This window comes from Peromyscus leucopus, chromosome 6 (assembly GCF_004664715.2).
Source record: "Peromyscus leucopus breed LL Stock chromosome 6, UCI_PerLeu_2.1, whole genome shotgun sequence".
In the NCBI taxonomy this organism is placed as follows: domain Eukaryota; kingdom Metazoa; phylum Chordata; class Mammalia; order Rodentia; family Cricetidae; genus Peromyscus; species Peromyscus leucopus.
This window is the reverse complement of record NC_051068.1, coordinates 77,217,560-77,228,960: the sequence shown is the minus strand read 5'-3', so window position 1 is coordinate 77,228,960 and position 11,401 is coordinate 77,217,560. Positions and strand designations below refer to the sequence as shown.

Genomic DNA, 11,401 nt, shown 5'->3' with positions numbered 1-11,401 from the left:
CACAATGTAGCCCTGACTGTTCTGGAACTTGATATGTAGACCAGGCTGGCCTCAGACTCATAGAGATCTGCCTGCTGCTGACTCCAGCCAGAGTGCTGGGAATAAAGGTGTGGACTACTTCACCTGGCTAGCACTGGTAATTTTCTGGTTTTGCTTTTGTGGTCCTGGGGATTGACCCAGGGCTTTTCGTATGCTAGGCAAGCATTAGTAATGTTATTCTTTTACAAATGTCCAATATTACATAAAATTTAAATACAAAGATAACAAAGTACTGATAAAATTATATGTGCATGGATGTTTAAAAATGTATGTCCCTAATCTGTTTTCTTAGTTACAGGCAATTCAGGGTAGTTTTTTAGTTTTTCTTTTTCTTTCTTGGTTTTTCTTTTCTTTTTTTTTTTTAAGGCTTATTTATTTATTATGTATACAGAAGAGGGTGCCCGATCTCATTACAGATGGTTGTGAGCCACCATGTGGTTGCTGGAAATTGAACTCAGGACCTCTGGAAGAACAGTTGGTACTCTTAACCTCTGAGCCATCTCTCCAGCCCTATTGTTTGTTTTTTTGAGACAGGGTTTCTCTGTGTAACAGCCTTGGTTGTCTTGGAACTCACTTTGTAGACCAAGCTGGCCTCGAATTCACAGAGCTTGCCTCCCTCTGTCTTCCAAGTGTTGGGATTAAAGGCTTGCGCCATCATGCCCGGCTAATTCTGGGTAGTTTTAATAAAAGAGACTTTATTAAAAGTATTTCTCAAGATCTCTTGGGCAGCCAGGAACTAGAGAATGTCTGCAGTGAAGCCCTGTCTCTACTGCAGACACAGCTTACAGAGCTGATGGCTGGCATTCCAAACTCATTTTTGCTCTTCGTCTATGGAGTTGAATGCAGCAGCCAGTGTTGCTGGTCACCAGCTTCAAAGGATTCTGTATTCTGCTTTGCCATATCACCAACTTTGAAATTCAAGGCAGCTGTATCTTGCCTAGCTGCAAAGGAGGCTGGAAAACATCTGGTACTCCCAAATTCCTTAGGAAAGAGGAAGCTCTGACACAGTAGACAAGGGAACCCTACCTAGGTAGGGGTTAGGACACTGGGCAGTCAGTAAAGAAATAACAGGTGTCTATGAGAGCCCATTTTCTTGGTGACTCAACATAAGTATCTCTGCAGCTAATAATTTAAACTTGCTAAAAAAGTGTATTTACAGTAAAACAACTAAATGTAACAATCACGCATTGCTGTTTTCTCAATATTATTTCTCTTTGCTAAGAGAATACTGACTTTATTTGGCATGGCTGTGAATCTAGCCTTATTTACACCGTGGACATGTCTATTTAGTATGTGAGGCAAATATGGAGAGGAAAACTCCATTTATTATTTCTGGAAACCTTTGCTTTTCCCATGCATCTCCAAGGCAGGCAGTTTCCTATTTTTGCCTGCCTTCCACATGGGCATGACATCTGACACAGCAGTAATCTACAACAACAAGAAAACAGCATGAAAGACAAAAGTCACCATGGTAAGATGGTACCCTGTAAAGAAATATACCCTTTCTCCTTTACAGCGAGGACCATCATATGCACAACATTCTAGGAAACATACAACAACACATTCCTATTAGTTGACCCTACTAAACTGAATGCATGGTATTTCCCAGTACACAGGCTATGGTATTTCTCTTGCCCTTGTAAATAAGAACGATTTTGCCAACCAAAATCCATGAGATCCACACAATATTTGGCATTTAAAGGCATCTTAACTTGGTGCTTAAGAAACGCACTGAAGATTTTTGGCTGGTTCAGTTCAGCTGAGATTCATTCCGGATGAGGACTCAGAGGCCTCCAGTCTGAGGAGACAAGACCAGCTGAGGATCCGGCGAGGTGAGATAGCTGTGGCTTGTTCTGTCTCTCTCATCTACCAGCATGGACCCCAATAAAAAAAAAAAAAAAAAAAAAGAAAAGAAAAGAAACGCACTGAAGAGCGCCTGGGTGTGAATCCTGGCTCTACTTGGACAAATAAGAACCTTCTAGTGTGTGAGGAACTGTAAAGAGTTGAAATGGAGATTCTGTGTCAGTGTCTGATGCAGAAAAGCCCTCAGTACAGTACGAGGTATAATCATTGCAGAACTATCTAGACCGCTTCTGCAGATGTTTTCTAGGTCTACTCCTAGCAACCCTGTCAACTGTTGGATTCTCAAGTTTAAACAGTCCTTTCTGTGTTCTATATACACTTATATCAGATTTATCATACTGCATCATAATTATATGAACAACATTTTGTTTTGTCTTTTGAGACAGGGTCTCTTGTAGCCCAGGCTGGTTTTGAACTTGCTATGTAGCCAAGGTTGACCTTGGATTCCTGATTTTCCTGCCTTTGCCTCCAAGTTCTGGGAATACAGGCATGTGCCACCAAGTCTAGTTTATCTGGTGCTGGGTATCAAGGCCAATGCTCTGTGAAAACCAGGCACCACCACGCCAGCTGTTACATCTCCAACCCTCTATGTATACTGGCTTGACTCCCTTTACCATGCTTTTCTTTTTAAAGTCTTAGGTCTATTCCCCCCCCCCCCCCCTCCAACTCATGTAACTCCTAATGAAGTCTTACTCTTTGCACAGACAATACACATACTTTGTTGTTTTTGTGTGGGAGGTCAGAAGATAACTTGCAGGAGTTAGTTCTCGCCTTCCACCATATGGGTTCTGGTGATCGAACTCTGGCCATCAGGCTTCGTGGCAAGCACCTTTACCTGCTGAGTCATCTCACTGGCCCTAAGACATATTCTTCAACTAGTATTGTCATTTTCTGGGATGGTTATTAAAATGTAAGTTTCAGATTCCATCCATAAATTTCTATTTTAATAGGTGAGTGAACAACACTTTAAGGAACATGGAAATAGTTTTCAGTGATAAATTATACATATGGTACTTGTGCAATGAATACCTTATTAATATGCTATGTGAATATGTTGTGTTAACTGCAGACTGCTTATGAACTGTCACTTGACAAGGTTGCTATAGATCTAAAAAACCCTCTCACTTTTTCTTCTTCCTCCTTCTTCCTCCTCCTTCCTCCTCCTCCTCCTCCTCCTTCTTTTTTCCCCCAAGACAGGATTTCTCTGTGTAGCTTTGGCTGACCTGGAACTTGCTCTGTAGACCAGGCTGGCCTCGAACTCACAGAGATCTTCCTGCCTCTGCCTCCCGAGTGCTGGGATTAAAGGATATGCACCACAACTGCCCAGCCCCTTTACACTTCTTAATTAGACTCATTACTCAGTAAAATTAGCAAATCTTCCCCAGAGGTTTTTATTAGCAAAGATAATTTCATATTAAAATTTCACACACTAAATTCTTCCATCTACTGCAAGAGACATTAACATCTTCACACAAAGTGAAGAGCACTCCTTCTCCATTCAATACACTAGCTCTATATTACCTTCACAGCATTAACACCAGCCTAATTTATATGACACAGGGCATTGAAAGCTCAGATATCCCCAGGACTAAGAGGAAGAGGTTCTTCTGGTGGCTAAGATGGAAAGAGGGAACATGAGGCAGATAAAGGGCTCCTGTGTACACTGCTGAAACAGACTATCGAGTAACCCTACCATTTTCAATGAAACTTGATTGACAGCTGACAAGCGGTAGAGAACACTTGCTCCCGATGGGCTTGTGGAGTACACTTTGGGCACTTAGGGGATACTTCAAGGCAAACGGTTGGAGTTGTCAACTACTGTAATTAAAGTTCGTAAGTATTAATGGGATCAGATGGACTCAGAACATTCTGGATAGATTTTGTTGCTTTAGCTCGAATTAGTTCTTTGGACCATACAAAAGAAACTTTACATATAAAACACTAGATCTTTCTTTTCTTTTCTTTCTTTTTTGTTTTGTCTTTTTCGAGACAGGGTTTCTCTGTAGCTTTGGAGCCTGTCCTGGATATTGCTCTGTAGACCAGGCTGGCCTCAAACTCACAGAGATCCACCTGCCTCTGCCTCCTGAGTGCTGGGATTAAAGGCGTGCGCCACCACCGCCCAGCTAGCTCTTTCTTAATATCCTCTTTTGCATGTGGTATGGTGCTTAGTATTGGCAAATATTGACAGAGTTAAGATTTTTTTTTCAGCTATTTTGGGCAAACAAATCATGTAAAAGGAATTCTTTATAAATTTGAGTAAACCAGGAAGGCCAGGGTAAGGTGACAAGGTGACTAGGAGACCTTCCCTGCACCCGAATCTCAGTTTGTTCTCAATTGCCTGCATGGCATCAGGAATGTAGTAGCTTTCTGTGGGTGATACAGTGCTTCCATGTAAAAATCAAATAAATCTCAGACAGCAGACTACTACTGCCGGTGATAAGCCATCCAAGCAGTGCTATCCTTCACTATCACAGCAATGTACCCATCAATAGTGGGGTACAGTGCCTATGAACTGTGATGTGGGGAAATCTATGACATGTTCTTCACAGTCGGCCAACTACCTAAGCTGAATATTCCCTAGTCAAACAAAAGGCAAGTTGATTGTTGATCAAATAAATAAAAGCTTTTAAATCAAGTGGCATTTAAATCAAGTACTTGCGTGGGACTGTACATGATGGGGCAGGTCCAAGTTCCTGGGCACCCTCTGAATGACTATGTGATCCTTGTAGGGAGGAGAACAACCCAAACCCAGGTGACTTGTCAAGGATATTTCCTGGGGACTAGTAATAGATCCTCTCAATTAAGAGAAAAGACACCTGACCATGAAGTGTCAACTCCTAGCACCAGAGAGAATCCAAACTCCACAGATGAGTGATGGAACTCAGAGGCTCTGCTTCTGTGAATCACGTTACTTTTGCAAGTGGAAAAAAAAAATCCAGGTTTACACTAAACATGTACCTTTAAAAAGTTCAACCTCTTAAAAATCCTTAGAAGTCAATTTTATAATCCTATATAAAATAAAATCACTGGTTTATAATAAAATGTTTGGAGTTTCAGAGATGTGAAAAACAAAAATGAACTGAAAACAACAGTTTATATAAATTCAGGTCCCAGAGTAAAAACTGAACGTAGTCTCTGACAAAGGAATGGTGAGACGTGTCTATTTTTACTAATACACCCCAAACTGTTTTGTGGACAATGAATGGCAAGTGGCAATTTTGAACTGCCATCTCATACCTCTAATCAACACTAACTCAAGTCTGTGGCAAGACACTTGAATGGATGCGTCTTATGGAGAGGTAGTCACTTCTCTCCATGACGGGCCATCTGCAGCCAGAGTTCAGAAGTTCAGTTATTTGATGGGCTGGGAAGCAGGATCCACAGAATTTTCTTTCTCAACCTGAAGAGACTCACTGCTGATGGACAATAATTCTCGAAGTTCCTTATTTTCAAGCTGGGGAAAGAAGATATTTCCTGTGTTTTAACTGTTAAACTATGTCAGAATGTATTATTTGGGGCCAGAAAGAAGAAAAATATTTTTAAAGTTTTAAATGATTAAAAAATATTTTTGAGGCTGGGCAGTGGTGGCACACACCTTTAATCCTGGCACTCGGGAGGCAGAGGCAGGTGGATCTCTGAGTTCAAGGCAGCCTGGGCTCCAGAGTGAGTTCCAGGACAGGCATAAAAGCTACACAGAGAAACCCTGTCTCAACCCCTGCCCCCTTAAAAAATATTTTTGAGACAAGACAGAGTTTCACAAGTAGACCTCCGACCCCCCGACCCCCCCCCCGCCCCGAGTTTCTCTGTGTAGTTTTGGTGCCTGTTCTGTATCTTGCTCTGTAGACCAGGCTGGCCTCAAAACTCACGGAGATCCGCCTGGCTCTGCCTTCTGAGTGCTAGGATTAAAGGCATATGCCACCACCGCCCGGCTTCACTCAGTGGACTTTGCTGGCCTACAATTTGACACACAGATCAGGCTGACCCTAAACTTACAAATATGCACCTATCTCTGCCTCCAGAGTAATGAGATAAGAGCCATGCACCACCATACCTGGACATTAAATGATTACATTGTTTTCTTTTTAGATTTATTTTATTATTTTATGTGTATGAGTATTTTGCCTGCATGTATGTCTGGGCACCATGTGATGCCTGGTACCCTAGAATGTCGGAAGGGGACATTGGATGCTCTGGGTGTAGAGTTACGTAAGTTGTGAGTTACCATCATGTGGGTGCTTGGAATCAAATCCAGGTCCTTTGTAAGAACAAGAGGTGCTCTTAAATATTGAGCCATCTCTCTGGTTCATAATTCAACTAGTACTTTTGGTACTTGACACCTATCACTTCCTTTGATTTCTATCTAGATATGACACTTTACACTCCATCTTTACCATGTCTGTCGAAAATTCTCTCTATTTTGAGATAGTGTCTGATGTAGTGGAGGCTGAATTGGAACTCTTGATTCTTCTGTTTCTTTCTGTCTCCTAAGTGCTGGGATTTCAGGTGTGTGCAACCATGTCCAGCTCTTTACAGGACACACTGATAAACTACAGCATTTCTAGCTTCACCAAAAGGATGAAGAGCATGATCAACAAGTCCTCTGCCATATTAATTGCCTCTCAGTATTCTTGAGTCATTTTTACTATGTGTGTGTGTGTTTTGCTTGCACTTATGTATGAGCACCATCTGAGTGCCAGAAGAGGGCATCAGATTCCTGGAACTGGAGTTATAGTTGGTTGTGAACGATCACGTGGCTGCTGGGAACGGGTCCTCTGCCAGAGCAGTAAGTGCTCTTATCTGCTGAGCTATCTCTTCGGTCTCCGTCTTCTGAATCTTTCTTCTAACACTTACATACCATTTCCTACTATGTCCTTCCTTTACTAGATTTGGACAGGGACCTTATCTTTTCCTGTTTGGAATTTCTTTCTTTCTTTTTTTTTTTTTTTTGTTTTCTTTTTGTTTTTTCGAGACAGGGTTTCTCTGTGTAGCTTTGCACCTTTTTCTGGAACTCACTTGGTAGCCCAGGCTGGCCTCGAACTCACACAGATCCGCCTGGCTCTGCCTCCGGAGTGCTGGGATTAAAGGCGTGCGCCACCACCCTGCTCTTTCTTCTTTCTTTCTTTCTTTCTTTCTTTCTTTCTTTCTTTCTTTCTTTCTTTCTTTCTTTTTCTTTCTCTCTCTCTCTCTCTCTCTCTCTCTCTCTCTCTCTCTCTCTCCCTCCCTCCCTCCCTCCCTCCCTTCCTTTTTCTTTCTTTCTTAAATATTTAAAAATTATTTATTTATTATTTATACAGTGTTCTGTCTGCACATATCCCTGCATGCCAGAAGAGGGCACCAGATCTCATTACAGATGGCTGTGAGCCACCATGTGGATGCTGGGAATTGAACCTGTGTTCTCTGGCCACTGCTCTTAACCACTGAGCCATCTCTCCAACCTCACTTTTTTTTTTTTTTTTTTTTCCTGACACAGTTTCTTTGTATAGCCCTGGCTATCCTGGAACTTACTCTGTAGACCAGGCTGGCCTTGAACTCAGGAATCCGCCTGCCTTTGCCTCCTGAGTGCTGGGATAAAAGGTGTGTGCCACCACTGCCCGGCTTCTGTACTATTTCTTGATCATTAAGTTTAGATATTACCTATTTGACTTCTATTATGGTGCATGAAGGATTTCAGCTTACATATGACCTGCTCTTCCTTCTCTCCATGCTTTTTAAATAAATATATAAATCTCAACTGCTATCTCCCAAAAGCTAGGGTTACAGCTATGCACCATCACATTTAGTATATCTGTGGTACTGATATATCTCAGGGCTTTTTGCTTGCTACACAAGTATTTTACCAATCAAGCTCTGTCCCCAGCCCCACAACTGGCATTTTCATTGATTGCTGCTGACTGCATTTTTTGGCTTTCCTGAAAAGGGTATAGAGAAGAAATTGTAATTTTAAATCATTAGGACACAGAGAACATCAATACTGCTAGTATTGTTAGCCTAACACTACTGAGGCAACACAGGATGTTGATGCAGGATAATTGAGTTTTAGGCCAGTTCAGGCCACATTCTCAACCTCCCCCGCTTTTTTAGAGGCATTCTTGTAAAAAGGAAAATATTAATACACTGTAGTGATAGTATACTGATGACATATTCTGAGACGTTATAAAAGCTGTTAGAAAAACGGTGAACTTAACGAAATAAATGAAAGAGAAAAAAAGGGGGAACTTAAAACATCAACCACCTTACCTCTAGTTGAGCTAGTTTTTCCTGAATCTTACAAAACTGATTATCATCCACCTGAACGGCTTTCCTCATCACTTCTCCCATTTCACAGATTCTATCAATCTGACTTTCAATTTCCTGCGAAAATAAGATGGAAAAAAAATAGTTTTTAGTTATGAAGACCACAAAAAGCATGTGCATTATGAATTTTAAGTCTATTAAAAACCTTGCAGAAATAAACTGGGAGGGGTTCATTTAGTACATGCTACAGAAGTTACACTTCAATTACCCTATATTTTGAGCCATAATAATAAAAATCTGTGGTATTTCAAATAATTTCCACTTTTCAAAAGAGCATTTGATATCCAGGTGTCAAGTGTGGTAGCACACTCCTGTAATCCTATCCTTGGGAGGCTGAGAAGGGTGGATGCCAGCCTGTACTAAATGGTACCTCAAAAACAAAACAAAACAAAACAAAACAGATAATAACTCAAATATTTAGATATTTAAAACATTCCAGTTCCCTAAAACTTGTAAGTCAGTAAAACGCATCCAATGGAAGACGAAACATCTTTCATTGTAGTAAATAGTAGCTTCCAATTTAAGAACTGTAGATTAGAATACATAATATGTGCAAATATATAACAAGGAAGCACCTTACAAACTGAAAAATAGCCACTGGTTTTCCAAATCAAACAGTAGTTAAAACGTAGGAACGGCCATAAAATAAACAAGATTCCCGCCACATGCCCAGTGACAAGAATGTGAGTCATTCAGTGATGTTAGTGACTGCTTGCTGTGCGGAAGACAGATAAAACTGAACTCACGCCCCCAAAGTACAAAACTTACAGCCTAGTAGAATATACAAGTAATAATCAGCCAAGCATTCACCGAACGCTTTCAACACTAGCTGCCATTATGCTTGCTATGTAGCCCAGGTTAGCCTAGAACTCTAACTCATCCTGTCTCAGGTTGAAAAAGAGATCTTGGTGAGGGAGGTGATACCACTCAAAAGGATGTGGGGAGCCCCTGATCCCCTTCTTATTCATATCTTCACAAAGCCTCAGCCAGATACAGAGTGAACATGAAAACCATGAAAGAGGAACATGCTTTTCTGCAAACAAAACAACAACCTCAAGATTCCAGTATGGTTTATTTAGAATTTATTTATCGGTGTTTCCTTACTGCAGAGTGAGACTGGTGAGCTTTCAGGACTGGTTCGGTATCCACTGCCTTTTTAGCAACCATTAACTGTAACATCTGTTTCCGGTACTTGCTCATGATGAGTTCCAAAGCATCCTGGTGCTCCTCCAAGGAAACCCACAGCTCTAACAAAAAAGCAAACATCTGGGCAATGATGTCTGTAACAGGTCCCAAGGCAAACCTCCTAACAGCTGGGGCTTTCTGATACTCCATGGGATATTGTGAATCCAAAGCTGGGAAACGATATTCAAGCCCACAGAAGTGAGTAAAGTCTACCTGAAAAACAACTTTCTACACAGTAGAGTATTGTAGAAGTAACATGGGATATGTAATCACAAGACACAGATTTGAATTCAGTTTTCTAATTACTTGCTTAGAAGCAAAATGAGCGCATTAAAAAAAAAAATTATTTTGTTGATTTGAGTGCGAACACCACAGTGTACATGTGAGGTCAGAGAACAACTTCCAGGAGTCAATTCTCTCCTTCCACCATGTGGGTCCTTGGAATGGAACTCAGGTCCTCAGGCTTGGCTCTTCAGGCCTTCTGGCTAGTGCCATTACCTGCTGGGGCATCTTGTTGGCGAATGTGAACCTGTCTCTCAACTGCGTTGTGTAAATACCTGGGTTGTCGATCTCAAAACGACGACGACAGGGGAATATAATGGAATGGAAGATGTAAAAAGGTCTCTGTAAGACAACTGCCACACTGTTGTCATAACCAACCCTAAGAATGTATGTTTTGGGGACAAAGTTCTAGCCGTCCATCTTGCACAGGAACATAAAACAAAGATAAAAACAAAAAACCACCTCGATCTTAACTTTAGTGTTCACTTTAATTAATATTAAAATATTACATTTATAGACTCTGAACTTAGGTATATACGCCTCCATCTGGTATGTGCCCCCCCCCCCCCCCCCCCCCCCGCCATCTAACAACTCAGCTCTACTAAACAACTCTCTCAAAGTCATCACTCAGAAGACTTAAAAAGAAGTAAATACCTTGATTCGAGACGGTCTCTATGTAGCTGCGCCTTCCTGGAACTCACTGGTAGCCAGGTGGCTCGACTCACAGAGATCGCCTGCTCTTCCAGGGATAAAGGCGTGCGCCCACGCCGGCACTGACCCTAGATATAGATATGAAACGTACACTCTTGTGAATGTCCAAATTATTACCAGACAAGGAAAAAAAAGAATCCTACACACACACACACACACACACACAGAGGCCCGACTAACCTCTGTTTTCTTGCTGCAAGTCTCTAATCTGGGTATTCTCTTGAGACAGCAGAATGTGAGGTTTATATTTAGACATGTCCTTCACGTCGGGTGCATCCTCTTGATACTGGACGGACGACAGACAGACAGATTAAGCCGCTGCAAACACAGGCAGGTGCTGCTGAGGCGGCAGCAGTCCCACCCATCACAGAGGAAGTTCTCACGCCCGCCCTGCCCTCCGGACCAGGATAAATCAGGCGGCGACCCCACCCGCCCGCTCCCCGTCGCACCCACCCCAGGGCGCGGCCCGGCCCGGCCCGACCTGCTCGGGCAGCACGGCGCCCGCCTCCCGCATCGCCGCCACCCGCCGGTGCAGCGCGGCCGACTGGTCCACCAGCGACTCGGCCGCCGCATCGTGCTCGCGCAGCCGCTCCAGCAGCGTCTTGGCGTCCGTCAGGATCTTCTCGATCGTGCAGCTCATAGCGGCCGAGGACGCCCGCCAGGCCCGCTGGCCTCAGCGATTCGCTCAGCCCTTCCCCAGTTTGGGATGAGCGCGATTCGCGTCACTTCCGGGCACGCTTTAAAGGCGCCTTGGCAGCCCGGTCGGCGCCTGCGCAGTGCTGGATTCATGGTAACCTCTGGTTTAGCCACAGCATTTTTTGGGTGGAGTAGCAGAGGTCGGCTTCGTGCCACATCCTGGTTCTTCACGATGTTACAGCTGTTCCGGTCTCAGTTCTTTTTCTTCTGGTTTTGATTGATGTGGTTTGTCATGGGATTTCAACAAACTGATAACACACACACACATACACACCCCAACAAGTGGTAAAATACACTGGAACCTCTCACTTCCCCCTCCTCCCTCCCTTCC

General features: G+C 42.8%; 1 protein-coding gene across 2 annotated transcripts; it reads right to left on the bottom strand.

Annotated features, from left to right (window-relative positions):
• Nucleotides 1–3,269: 3,269 nt before the first annotated feature.
• Sike1 (suppressor of IKBKE 1) lies at nt 3,270–11,099 on the bottom strand. Of its 2 annotated transcripts, none has more exons than XM_028877312.2 (5): nt 10,856–11,099; nt 10,555–10,660; nt 9,301–9,443; nt 8,140–8,253; nt 3,270–5,356 (listed from the first exon to the last, which is right to left on the bottom strand). In XM_028877312.2, the coding sequence occupies exons 1-5, from the start codon at nt 11,012–11,014 to the stop codon at nt 5,255–5,257; spliced, it is 624 nt and encodes a 207-aa protein (XP_028733145.1). In that variant the 5' UTR covers nt 11,015–11,099; the 3' UTR covers nt 3,270–5,254. The 2 variants fall into 2 exon arrangements, with proteins under 2 accessions (XP_028733145.1, XP_037062841.1); XM_037206946.1 differs by having other exon boundaries at nt 10,828–11,046.
• Nucleotides 11,100–11,401: the final 302 nt, after the last annotated feature.

What these genes read in the sequence shown, in the direction of transcription:
- Sike1 (XM_028877312.2), bottom strand. Translation starts at nt 11,014, where the DNA reads ATGAGCTGCACGATCGAGAAGATCCTGACGGACGCCAAGACGCTGCTG. An exon ending in CTTGCAGCAAGAAAACAGAG is followed by an intron (nt 9,444 to 10,554) that starts GTTAGTCGGGCC and finishes CTTTTTTGTTAG; the next exon opens with AGCTGTGGGTTTCCTTGGAG. An exon ending in AAAAACTAGCTCAACTAGAG is followed by an intron (nt 5,357 to 8,139) that starts GTAAGGTGGTTG and finishes TTCTTTCCCCAG; the next exon opens with CTTGAAAATAAGGAACTTCG.